Source organism: Dromaius novaehollandiae, chromosome 12 (assembly GCF_036370855.1).
Source record: "Dromaius novaehollandiae isolate bDroNov1 chromosome 12, bDroNov1.hap1, whole genome shotgun sequence".
NCBI lineage: Eukaryota > Metazoa > Chordata > Aves > Casuariiformes > Dromaiidae > Dromaius > Dromaius novaehollandiae.
This window is the reverse complement of record NC_088109.1, coordinates 3,027,688-3,040,432: the sequence shown is the minus strand read 5'-3', so window position 1 is coordinate 3,040,432 and position 12,745 is coordinate 3,027,688. Positions and strand designations below refer to the sequence as shown.

The 12,745-nt window shown below is 55.9% G+C and overlaps 1 protein-coding gene across 1 annotated transcript in view; it reads right to left on the bottom strand.

Annotated features, from left to right (window-relative positions):
• Positions 1–12,745, bottom strand: part of CACNA2D2 (calcium voltage-gated channel auxiliary subunit alpha2delta 2) — a 252,613-nt gene that overhangs the window by 30,012 nt on the left and 209,856 nt on the right. Inside the window, exon 5 of the mRNA XM_064518655.1 lies at positions 5,750–5,794. Coding sequence (XP_064374725.1) covers positions 5,750–5,794 — 45 coding nt within the window. The remainder of the gene's footprint in view (positions 1–5,749; positions 5,795–12,745) is intronic.

The following is a 12,745-nucleotide window of genomic DNA, read 5'->3' as shown; positions in this document are numbered from 1 at the left end:
ACCATGTTCTGCACTAAATTTACACCAGAGCAAACACAGGAGAAAACGATTCAAATTCTCCCGGATTTGTTTAAGTGAAGCAGCATCTTGTTAGGTCCCCAGCCAGATTTTGCAGCCTTTCTCATCACTAAATTTCTAAGATACTTCAAAATATATATTTTATGTTCTACATGTCACAACACACATATCTGAATATATTATTTGAGATATATATATCCATTAGAAATCTATTATGGGGTAAGATATTAATATTATATGGATTTATTGCATCAACAAGAAGCCATCGCGAGCTGAGCGCTTTTGCCAGCTTCGGTATTTTAACAGCTGTGCTGCCAGGCACCGCAATTTTCTGCAAGTCTCCCGAAATCTGCTGTTGTAAGGCAGGTCCTGGAGGCAGGCAAGTGCGGAAGACCGAGCTCTGAGGAAGAGGACGGAGCAAGGCTCCCTGTGCCATGCCCTCTGACAGAAGCTATTTCATTACATCGCTGGCGCCCAGTGAACGCGGTGGCATCACCTGCAAGTTTTGCAACCCGCGGCCATGCGGCACCAGCACGGACCGGCAGCTCTCGAGCAGCGCCAGCCGTCGCGGCGGGGTTTGCAAGTTCTCGCGTTTTCACCCCCGTTTCTTGCAGAGCCCCCGGGGCCGCAGAGCCAGCTGTGAACGCGACCCGATGCAGCACCGCGTCGGCTGGGAGAGACCCGAACGCCTCCATTCATCTCCATGGGAACTAGTCATCAGAGCTAATGATGACTGTTTAAATGTCACCACCGAGGATGACAAATGCGCTGCCGCTCCGCTCTCCGGGATGGACGGAGGGCGAGCTTCCGCAGCTAGGAGCAAGCTTGGGAGTGGCAGCTCCCTCGTCTGTCTTCCAGATACCCCCGGCACCGGTGGAGAGCCGCCGAACGGGATCCGCGCGCCCTCCGTTTAGCACCCGCAAGTGCTACCCACCAGCCCCCACCTCCTCCCGAAAACGCATTGCGCTGGGAGGTCGAGGCATCCTTTTAAATTTCCCAGGGGCGGTGATCCACGCTAAGTCTGGGAAAGCCACCGCAATATTAATACCAACACGTGGTGATTACTACTAATAATGAATACAAATAGCAGGCGCGGCTCGATTCATCTGCAAGCCTCACAGCTCTTCCGAAGGTGGGAAGGTTTCATTATTGGCCTTTGCAGGTAGGGGAAAATGAGTCCCCGTGCACTGGAGTCATTTGCCCAAGGTCACACCAAAAAAAAGGTGTCAATTTTTAGCAAGAAAGGGCCAATTTTGAGATCTGAGAATCAGGTTTCCCCGTTCCCCCTGTGAAAGCCCTCGTGTCGGGCTGAGCCAGTCCAGGCTGAAAGATTTTGGCAATGCCCAGACGAAGCACGTTGGCTCCTCAGACTCCCCAAAACATTTGGGGCAGTTCAAGAAAACGTTGCAAGCAGTTTTCTGTCCAGATTCAGGAAGGCTTTTCTCCTTCCTTCGCCCAGCGAGCTCCACGGCACGCGGCTGGGATGCTCGAGGCCTGTGCAAAAGGACCCTTTTTCTTAAATTTCTCAGCCTTTCCTGAAATGCAGCAATTTAATGCTGGGGAGAAAGATGGTGTGTTCTGCAGCCACGTTCCTGCTTTTATAGCGGCACAGGTTATAAATAACAATCAGTCTCTCCTGCTAGCCTGCTCCCCTGTCCCCCCTCTCTTTTTTTAATCTTTGCCAAAGGTACTGTTTAGAGATCTTTCTAGCCCATTTATTTTTAAATTACCAGCCAGAGGAGAGAAGAAGGGAAAAAAAGAAAAAAGGAAAAAGAAAGAAAGTTCTCGGGCTGATAGCTTATCGGAAGGAAATCCAAATGTCACATTAGTTGAGAAAGTTGGAAGATTAAATTTCCCAACACCCTTCATCTGCTGCTGACATTTAGGGGCTTTTTTTCCCTCCTGCCTCTGCTCTGCACATCTAACGGCGGGAGCGGCAAGCCGGCAGACCCTGCTCTCCGGAGGGGCGGCGCATCCCCCTTGCAGGGACGAGGCTAAGCGGACGCTGGGGACACGTGCCTCGGGGCTGGCACCTCGCCGGTTCGGCCCCCCGCGCCTGGGCAAACGCCTGCTGCTGATGCCCCAGACCAGCGTGGCCTCACCTCTGCGGAAGCGCTGGCCTGCTCGGGCGCGTGGATATCTAAGACGGGATCACCACCTGCCTGGAAGGACCCTAAGAGATGCGTTACAGAGGGCGTAGGTCCTCTGGCCACGTCACCCCTGGAGAAGAGCTTGGAGGTGGCACCTGCAGGCCACCGAGCTGCAGCCCACCCATGCTGCAGTGGCACTGACCACCCCGCTGCTGCGTCCCTTGTGCTGGCACGTCACCATCGCTGGGCATCTGGGCACCCTCGCTCACGGGGTTACCGCTACGCTTAGGTCAAGGAAAGTTTTCCACCCATCCTATGTCCTTCGCTCCTGCGGTCCTCTGCTTGCCTTTACCATCAAGCGACATTTTTACATATGAGAAGCGAAAACAGTCTGTCTGGGGGATGATCAAATGAGATGCTCTGACTTCTCCTAATTGCCTTTCTGTGCCTTTTGTACACCTGAAACTGCCAAATTCACCCTGAGCTCATGGATATTTTCAGTGGGCGCAAATCTGCATTTTTCCATGAAAAACCGACTCAGGAATATTAGCATGGATCCAGTAAAGACTGCCTCTGGCCTTGATACCGCTCAGTGTCGAGAAGAAAGCTGTTGCAGGATCTGTAGTCCCAACCAATCTAAAGTCCATTTTCAGCTCATTTCAAGATTTCTCTGATGAAGCCTGAAGCCATGGCAGAAGAGCTCATGAGCAAAGCTGGCGCCTCCGGGAGCAGGAGCTCTCCATCACCGCGTGCAAACAGCACCCCGCTCCTCGCCGCGGGAGAGGCTGCAACCGCAAATGCCTGACAGCTACTTTACGCCCTGGGAAACCACGGGCTCGGCCTGATCCGCAGTGGAAAATGAAGCCCGTACCCTGCTCCTTCGGCAGGGCCACCAGGCACAGCTCCACCAGCCTCCATGGAGCTGAGCCGCTTTCCTCTGCGGAACGACACATCCCGGAGGAGTTTGGCCTCCGTTAGGATTTAAACACCGCCCCCTGCCATAAACACAATAACAAAGGCTGAAAATCACTGTATTTTTGTGCCGTTCTTCCCGTGGTACCCAGCCGAGAACGTCTGCCGATTTTGAACGCTTCTCCATGGATCAACCTTGAGTGCCTTGCTAGTGGGAAGAGGTGGAAACTTGACTTCTGTAAACACTGCGAGTGCCTTGGGGTCGCCAAGGAAAAATTTCTGATGCCCCATTTGTTAAAAACACCTACGAAATTAAAAATATGTTTAGGAAGATAGTGGAGCTGAACTGCAAGCAAAATGAATAGGAAACTCATTTCTTTCTCCTCACAGTTAAACCTGGTATAAGGCTTGTGAATAAGTCACAACTACATTGAATAGGCATTGTCTATCAGCACTAACTTCATTTCAGCTATATCCTGCTCAATTTAAATACAAAAATTGGAGCTAAATAAAGAAGAGATGGTAAGGCTGCTATTTAGCTCAATTCAAATGTTCTGGTATCATCTTGCTCCTTTTTTTATTTCATCATCACCATCTTTTCTATCTGTTATTTTTGCTGGAATTAAATTAGCTGGGATTTCATTGGGAAGCAGCAAGGGCATTAATAGGGAACGCCCTCCCTCCCGCAACCCACAGACGCTCGCAATAGGACGCAGACAATTTTGCTAGTTTTTTTCCCCGTCCCCAAAGGAAGATGTGCTGGAGGAGTGAAGCCAGCGCCTCACTCCCGAGCCCTCTGCCCGGTGGCCAGGCGGGCATGTGGGCCCAGCTCCCATGGGATGCTCCTGGCCCCACTTGCTGCAAGCACGTCCTCAGCCAAACCCTGTCCTTCTGCAAAGGCACTGATGTGTCGAGCCCGTCACAAGAAGCGCAGGAATCTTCTCCCTAAGCCCCAGCTCGAGGCTGGCTTATGCCCTGAAGCAGGCAGGTCTAGATGCCTCGTATTTTCTAATCCTATCTAATGCAACCGTGGATGTTCCTGCTACTTACGGAAACGGCTAATCCTAAAGCTAACAGCCAGGCGTCGCCAGCTTTTCACGGGGGCACAACATGTCGTGCTCTCGGATCGCCGCGGGCAGCTCCTCCGTCCCCCTGCCCTAGGGGGTGGCCACCCGCTTTGGGGCTGCACGCAGACAAATGCATCCACGGCAGCGGGAGCACGGACGCTGTAACGCCATAGCGATGGGAGCCACGGGAGAGCCCACGGGGCAACGGGCAGCTCCGCTTGCAGGGCAGGGCCGAGGACCCAAGCGGAGACCCAGAGCTGAGCAGGTTCCCGCTAAGTGGGTGCTGTCTGGTCTGTGCAAAGAACGGACGGGATGGACGCTGCAAAGCGAGTGTGTGACCAAGAAATTAAGGGCCGTAACATACTGCCGATGCAAAGGCATCAGAGCAAGGACACGCCAGCAAGACGTGCTGCACACGATGCATGCCGTGCTTTGCGTGACAGGAGAAGTCTTTTAACGGGAAGCACGGTGCAGCCTAAAATACAGGCAGTGCCAAGCCCTCCCTGCTCTCCTGGGCCAGCCTGGCTTCTCCTGTCCTGAGGCACAACAGTGCTTGGGCCTGTCTCCTGCAGGAGAGATGTCTCAGGAGTCCTGGGCAGTAGCAGTGGGCAAGACGGCACCAGCATATTTGTCAGTAGCTCTGCTTCGAAGAAATGGATCTAATCCGCTCAAACCTGCCCCCCATCTCCGTGCCTGTTGTTCCGAAGCTGCCACGACAGGAGAGCTCGAGCTGAATGCGGGGGGCATCGCTCGGCACCGACCAGGCTGAGCCATTTTGGAACTTCTTGAGCTGGCGGGATCAAATCTTGCACCACCCGGTGCTGTTCTGGCCGTGCAATAGGATTTGGGCCCTAACTGAACGTTTTAAATATTTCCCTGAGGATTGTAATGTGTTCATGCGGCAGCACCAACGGGAACGCCAGCGGAGGACCAGAGTCCAGCCCACCACGACAGCCACTGATTCACAGCGCTGGAGGTTCCTTCCCTTGACCACTTCTGCTAAAGTCCCCGGGTTTCTCCCAAGCGGAGATCGCTCCCATCAGCTCCTGACGCTACCCAAAGACAGAGATCAGGATCAGGCCCCAGGGGAAGACAGCAAGGTGCCCGCTCCAAAGGCGCCGCGAAGCACCCGGCTCCCCAGCAGCCCTGAGCCGAGAGGACAATCGAGCCCACGATGCATATTCATAGGGCAGCTCTCCTCCTGAAGGGGCCCAAGGTGCTCTACAAACTTCGCACCCAGGCAACCTGCCGCCAAAACGCAGCCACCTCCGGGGTGAAGCAGGGCAGCCGCTAATGCCTGTGAAGTGCTCGGAGCCGGCGAAGCCCTAGCTGAGTGCCATCATCTCAGAGAGGATCCAGCAAATGCCAGAGCCCTTGGGAGCACTGAGCTGTCGAGCGCGTATTTAAAGCACTGATTGCCAGAAATCACAGGATGGTTGTGCTGGGAGGGGGGCAGAGAATTAGATTCAAGCTCTAATTAAAGGTTTGCTCTTCATCTGAATTTCAGATGCCGGCTTTAATTTTAGAGGCTTTCGCAGGCAGCTGAGTGACTTGTCCACCTGGCCGTCACGCCGGCCCTGTGCCTGGGGCAGCCTGGGAGAGGGGCTCGGCCCCCACGGCAGGACCTCACTGTGCCGCGCTGCAGCGGGGCACGGTACTCACGTATTCAGTGTCGGCCTTGGAGTCGTAGTACTCGATGTCTTCCTCCTGCAGAGCAAAGGGAGAGCAGAGTTAATGCTGGGTGCAGCTGGGGACCCCAGCTTCGTCCATGGCCTCTCACCACCCCTTCGCGGGCCGGCTGCCTCCGGAGCCTGGGGGCTTCCACCAGGAAACGGGCATCATTGATTTGGGGTATTTGGAAACCATTACCGCGATTCTTTAAAGAGGAAAGCGAGAAATCCCAGCAACACCTTAAAGGCGCTCTTGCCATCCTCTTCCTCCCTGCCGGCTGCCCCGGCCCGGCCGCCGCGCACGTGGGGAAAGCTGAACGCCTTGTGCCGCTGCCAGCCTTGCCGTGCCACCGCGTGACCTCCCGGCGAGCCGCCGCGGCAGCAGGGAGACGCCAGCCCTGCGCCGGCATTATCCTCTAGACAAAAATCTGCTTGGCTAAAGTGATTTCCCGTCCCGCCGCTGGGCTGCTGAGACGCGAGCTGACAGCCCACGCGGGCTTGCGGGGATCGGGGCAAATCGCTTGGGCGCCGAGCGGGAGAAGGAGCAAGGGGAGCTGCCCGCGGCCAGGCATCCAGCTTTTCCCACCCCATGGCTCCTCGAGCTTAGCTGGTCGTGGGGATGCGCCGGCCGCCGGTCCCATTTTGCATTGCCAACTGGCCATGTCAGGAGGGAGCCGGCCCGCCGGGATGGAGGTCGCGAGCGGCACCTTCCTCCCACGGCCTCTAATTGCAGCGATGGGAAGCACTGAGAGGGGGAGGCAAGGAAAAAAAATAAAAAAATCGACGCAGCATCTTCCAATTTCTGCTATTAAAAAGCCTAGTCATTAAGGGAATGTACTTATTAATTATCTGTGATTTGTTGTGAAATGCTGAGGGGTTTACAACAACAAGAAAAGGGAGAAAAAATTAATTTCCGGGCGGCTCCCCTCCCGGGCGCCTCCCCGCGCCCCCCGGCCCCGCGCGTGCCGCTGCCCCTTGCCAGCACCGCCGTTTCCCCAGGTTCGTGGCCATCTGCACTTCATAATTAAAGGAACCCCCGGGAGACCCGTAACACAAACGAGCTAATTTCATGTTTAATGATCTTTAATCAGAAGTGAGTGTGACTAACAACAGCCATCCAGAAGGTGCTTTGTTATTCGTTTCATGTCCCCTTGACGCCTCCAAAAAGCGGAGGTCTCCTCTGACACGCGGTGGCCCCGCTCGCCCGGAGGCGCAGAGGAGGCCGGGGTTGCGCGGGGGGCACGGCCTGCCCGCCCCGGCCCTCGCTGGGCCAGCAGCCAGGAGGCCACGCGGGGACAGACCTCGCCCTGGAGGCAGAAGGGCTCCCCGTGGGCTCCCGGCCCTGGAGACCTTCAGTCGGTGGCCCGGGAGCCCCGGCGGGGAGGGCAGCCCCGCCGCGCGCCGAGGCCTGGCAGGGCGGTGGCCAGCCACCGGGCGACACGCTGCTGGTGGCAGAGGCCGCGGGCGCTCTGGTCGCCAGCCGGGCTGCCCTGGGTGCTCCTTCGGTGGCTGCCACCAGGCCACGCGAGGACGTGGTTCTCCACCAGGGTCTCACCGGTCCGAGAGCGACGGGACAGGGCGGAGGGAGCAGAGATCGCCTCAAAGGACGGGGGATCCTAAAAGACATCCCAAGGGTCACGTGGACAAGGGGCACCTTGCCCACCTGGAGGTGCACCGAGACCCCCTGCGTTGGGCCACCGCCCCTCGCTCTGGCGAGGGGGGGCCGCCTGCCCGAGGGCAGAGCCGAGCAGGTACCGGAGGCCCCGCTCGGTGCCAGCGCTCCTGCCGTGCCTCGGCAGGCCGCCGCGCCGCTGCTGCCGCGCTCTCCTCCTCCCTGGCCGACTCAGCCGTTTCCATAGAGATCGCAGAGCCTTTTTGAAGCACTTCTGCAAGCGCGCAAGGCGCCCGCAGCAGCCGCATTCGGTCACAGCCCCGCTCCCCGCTGGGCTCCGCGCAGCGCCGCACGTGACACGCCGGGGCAGGGGGCCGAGTGGCGCCAGGGCCTGGCCCTGCTCTCCACCGCCGCGGGTGGCCCTGGGGGACCGGCACGGCGGGGCACCCGACCGCGGCGCTCCGCTCTCCGCCGGCCCCACGGGATGCGCACGCCGCTCTGCAAACGCCGGCGCTATTTGCACATTGACGTAGGGAATAGTAATGAACGGCGGCTCCTCGCTCGCCCCTTCCCGCCCCGAGGCTGCAGTGTTCGCCGTGCGGGACGGGGCCACACGTCCAGCCGGGCAGAGGAGCCGCAGCCCCGTCCCCGGGAGGCCGGGGCAGCCGGTGGCAGCTCACACGGGAGATGCCTGACGTGTGGGTCGGAGCGTTTCACCCATCACCAGGCCACCTCCGGTGGGCAAGGGCAGGCCGGCTCAGCCTGCCGCGGTGGCACAGAGCGAGCACAGAAGCTCTGGCTACCTCCAGGCCACCTCTCCCCTCCCCGCGAGCGGTGGCGGGGCCTTTCTCGGCCAAGCGCTCAGGCGCTTTGTGCTCCCCAAACTCCTGCCCACAAGAACAACCCACGTGCGCAAGCCCAGCGGCTTCCCCGGGCCCGGCAGCAGGCGGGGGTCTGCGTTCTGCCCTCCTGGAGAGGAGCAGCTCTCCTTCCCAGGGCTCCCGTCCCCGCAGCCACCCTGCAGCTCAGCCCGGCGAGGTGCTCACCCCTCCGGCCTCCCTCGCGCTCCCGCTCCCGGCTCCCTTGCAAAGCCACCTAGGCGGCTCCGACACGGAAAGCCACACAGGGGCCGCTCAGACTGAAAAACCCACACTGTCTCCTCCATACGCTACCTCGTCCCATATCTCCCTCCACCCATGGAGGGTATATCCTAATACCCATCACACTCAGAACTCTCCCGGATGGCCCATCCGATGATGACGCCCATACAATGTGTACACCAAACAACCAGCCTTATTCTGAAAGCCCAAATCCAGTGCCCTCTAAAACGACCTGGAGACAAACTAGAGGGTCTCCAGGGAGGAAACAGGGAGCCCTACAACCTCCCCTCCCTAATACTTCTTGTTTTGTAAACCATGCTCATCCTCTTCACTTGAATCCTCTCTTCCTCCTCCTCCTCTGGCCCATGTCAAAAGTCAAGCACACTCTCTGCATAAATAGCACTGCTATTTCTAGAGTTTTTAGAATAAATACTAATAAAACAAGCGGGTGAAGATGTTGAAGGATTTCAGCATTACCCACAAACATTACCCCCTTCCCTTACAAATGATCCTACGAAAAAGCACTTGGTGGTTTTAATTTGGTGAAGGAGAGATGGGCACTGGGTAACTGCTCCTCAGTAATGTGTTAACCGCTGCCCATTTGCTTACCCTGTAATTGCCAAACAGCATCTGTGTAATAGCATTGCAAGTGCCATATCATTATGGGATAAGCACGGGATTATTTTAGTCTTCTAAACCCTCAGTGCAGGTTACATGAAAATTGCTTTGGGAGGTAAGTGCAATCACAGAGTCATCTGCAAAAGCCAGGAAAGACGACGCCATCACCTAGTCCTTCTCTAGCACAGCCACTAAGCAAGTGACCACAGCGCCTGCACCAGCTGCCTTGTGTTTCGGTGCCACCCTGACAGCCCTCAGCCGGGGCTTCACCCAGGCAGGACTTCCTGGATCGGGCTCCATGAAACTCCAGGGACGCCACGTGCCTGGCCTCGTTTTGTCCATCTCTGCTGAGCACGGGAGGTCCTGGGGACAAGGGCGGCTCCACGGGGATGTTACTGAGCAGAGCCAGAAATGCGCAATCCATCTGTTCCCCCATAGCACAACAGCATGACATCTGGCAGGAGAGGAGCAACCCAATGCCCTGCTGAGCCCAGGAGCCTGAAGAAGGGAATCTTCCAGCTCCCAAATCTGTGACGTTTCAGCCTAGAGCTCAGCAACGGAGAACAGGGCAGAGAGAGTCTCATCAGAGCACCTCTGGCAGGTCCCAGCACTTTCTTCAAGACTGCATAAGCTATTTGCCTCCCTTGTGTCTTCCCAAACAGCCCTGGTGCTCCTCTTCCTCCAGATCAGTCCTTTACTCCAGCCCTTTGGAGATTTTACACTAATATGCCAGTTAACAGCTAATTAATTAAAACCAGTCTGTGAGTTTCTTGAGAGCTGCAACCTGATTCCTTTCTGGCTGCTCAAGTGGGGATCCTGTTTCAGCAAGAGATGTGTGGAGGGAAATCCCTGGCCGCTAATTGGGAAAGGAAGTCCGAACACTAACAAGCCAAGGACAAGGAAAGGCATTGGAAAGCCGTCCTTGTCCAAGGAGACCGCACTGCAATTCAGCAGTGACAGGACCCCCCTCCTTGCAACACAGCACACGTTCTTCTCCCCAGCCTCCAAGAGCATTAAAATAGGTCTTTTTTCCCCTAAAACAATGACAGAAACTAAAAATAACATTAGAAAGGTCATTGCTCTGATATCCTCTATCAAGCCTTGCAATGTCAGGATGGAGGGGAGCTGGCTGAAACCTCTGAGTGAAACAGTCCAACAAGGTGGCAATCAAATCACGTCACACTGGCCGGCTGACATGCATCAGGCATGCACGGCTTTGCACAGCCCTGAAAAGCCTCCTCGAAAGGATGCTGCGGCTTGCCTGCAAGCTGTCTGTCTGTGCAGGGCCCTGTGCCTGCCTCGTTGGGCTCAGCAAGGGTTTCTGGTGGGCAACATCAACAGGGCACCCACAGGTCCCTCCCTGGGAGCACCAGTGTCCCTCAGGCAAACATCCCCAGGCTTCTCTTTGCGGAGGCTCTGGAAAATGCCGGTAGCACACACCGTACCCATAAACCGCAGACACAGGGCTGGGGACAGCTCATTCTCCAAGCCCGTACGGCTGCAACATACACGTGACACGACAGCAATAGAGGGGCCATGACTGATACCAGACCATCACTTGCAAATCCATGGTGACAACTTTGAAATCTCATCTTTCTGTTCATGGCTCCATAGCCTGAGACAACCTCAGTCAACTCCAGAGCCCAGCGTCCTTGGAAGGGTGCTCCCGCAAACGGTGTCACGCTTCAGACCCAGTCCTATTCCCACAAAAATCAGTCCCAAATCCCCCATTGACCACAGCAGGGCAGATCCTTAGTTTATTCTCCTCCACATGTGCCTGCTGTTTGAGGTGCAGTCTGCCTTAGGAAGCAAGGCTGAACTCCAAGATTAAGCTCACGAGACTGTGATGGAGCCAAAGGGATCCTTCTCTCCTACAGTGTGAACACTTCTCTGGAGAACGGGTCAAGCCTGTGACCAGGAGGAGCCGTAGGAGGCAGCTGAAGACCAAGCAGGTCTCCTCAGGCAGACAGACCAGCCAAGCACCACAGCCTCCAGGCCTTCTGTAGCCCCATCCAACAGAATGGGCTTCTCAGAGGACTGAGGATATATGGGATGCCAGATGTGGCACATGGGACAAGGGCCAGTTGCGTCAGTCTCACGGTCAGTCTGTGGGACCTGCCAGCTGACCTACAAGTGCGGAGGAAACGCAGGTCTTCTAGCAAGCGTTACATCTGCAGCAGATCCTCAGGCTGGCTGCGGCTATGCAACAAGCTTGGCCACGAGGTGGAGAGGAATTGCAGCTTCCTCGGCACTGAAAGGAGCTGCGTGGCTCAGCTTGCAGGAAAGACTGGCACTGCAAGAACAGGGATTAGGAATTTCTGGCGCAACAGTGGAGTTTCTTTAGCTCCTTCCTAATGCAGCACACTGTCAAGGGCTCAACCGGTTCTCCAGCCAAGCAGCAGAGTTTCTGGCACCCTCCCGGAGGAGTTAATGTCTGGTTGATGCAGACATACGTGGAGTTGCAATCAGGCATCCTATAGTTTGCTAAGAAAAAATGAAGCCAGTAGCACTGTCACTTCATCAGCAGGGAGTATAAGCATGGTTCATGCCTTTGGACACCTGTGCTAATGCTGAGCCCCACGGTGGGCTTGGGCTGTATCTCCCTCTATAGCTTTTCTATAAGATCACACAAGCTAGCTAATCCTTCTCCTGTGGATCTGTTGTCCTCCACAGAATTTCTCTCTAGCATCTTGTAAGGGTCATTCTGCTAATCATGTGCCCTAGGGACACGGCAGCTCCTAAACGAGATTTTGCAGGTAGCTCCTGCTGCATTGCATCGATTTTGGTCCATCTCAATCCTCCAGCTGTGGATTTCATTTCTCAAAGCAGCATGGATGACCCCTGTGGCCATGAAATCTCTTTCAAGATTTAATTGGCTCTGAAAGCGCCAAATTCAGCAGCAGTTTACCTGCGAGGCAATTAGGAGGAACTCGAATGGTAGTAGGGTTGACAGCCCATGCCACAGGATAGAGATGGATCCCAAATCAGCACCTGGCCGTTTTCCATCCATGAAATGTTGCTGGACTTAGAGTCACAGCAGGGCAGATCTCACCTGGAAAGCATGCTGTACGCGAGGGGCCCCAGCCCCTGCATGCAAAAAGGAGAATAACCCAGGTGACCATGACTTGTGCCTGCTCAGATCAGTGGGCAATTTGGCCTTCCTGAACCTGAACCTGGGACTGAGCTCTCTGCCCTAGCTGGGTGCACCAGACATGCCATACACCGAATGACAAACCTGCCCTATCACTCAGCTGGCGAAGAGAGGAAATGGGAGCTGGCATGCCTGCAAAGTGTAATCTAGTCTGCTCATGAGCAGATCTTTCCACTACCATCAGCATTTATAATGGCCAGTAAATATTTAGGGAGTTTTTCATGTCCCTGAACCATTAGACACACAGAAATAGCAACGGAATTTGCTTATAGCTGCACCTTTCATATGCAAGATAGCCTAAAGTGCTTTGCACAGCTCCGAGTCAGACACCGATGTGGCAGTGGGCAAACACAGCGGCTATTATCTGCTCAGCTGTAACTCCTACATCGCCTAGAGCACCAGGAGCTTCTTACTCAGGGCTGGGAGGCTGAGGGACACAAGTAACGGGACACATGGTGTTTCTACTGCAGAGCGGCTGGCTCCAAATCTAATCAGGAGGAGGGGGAC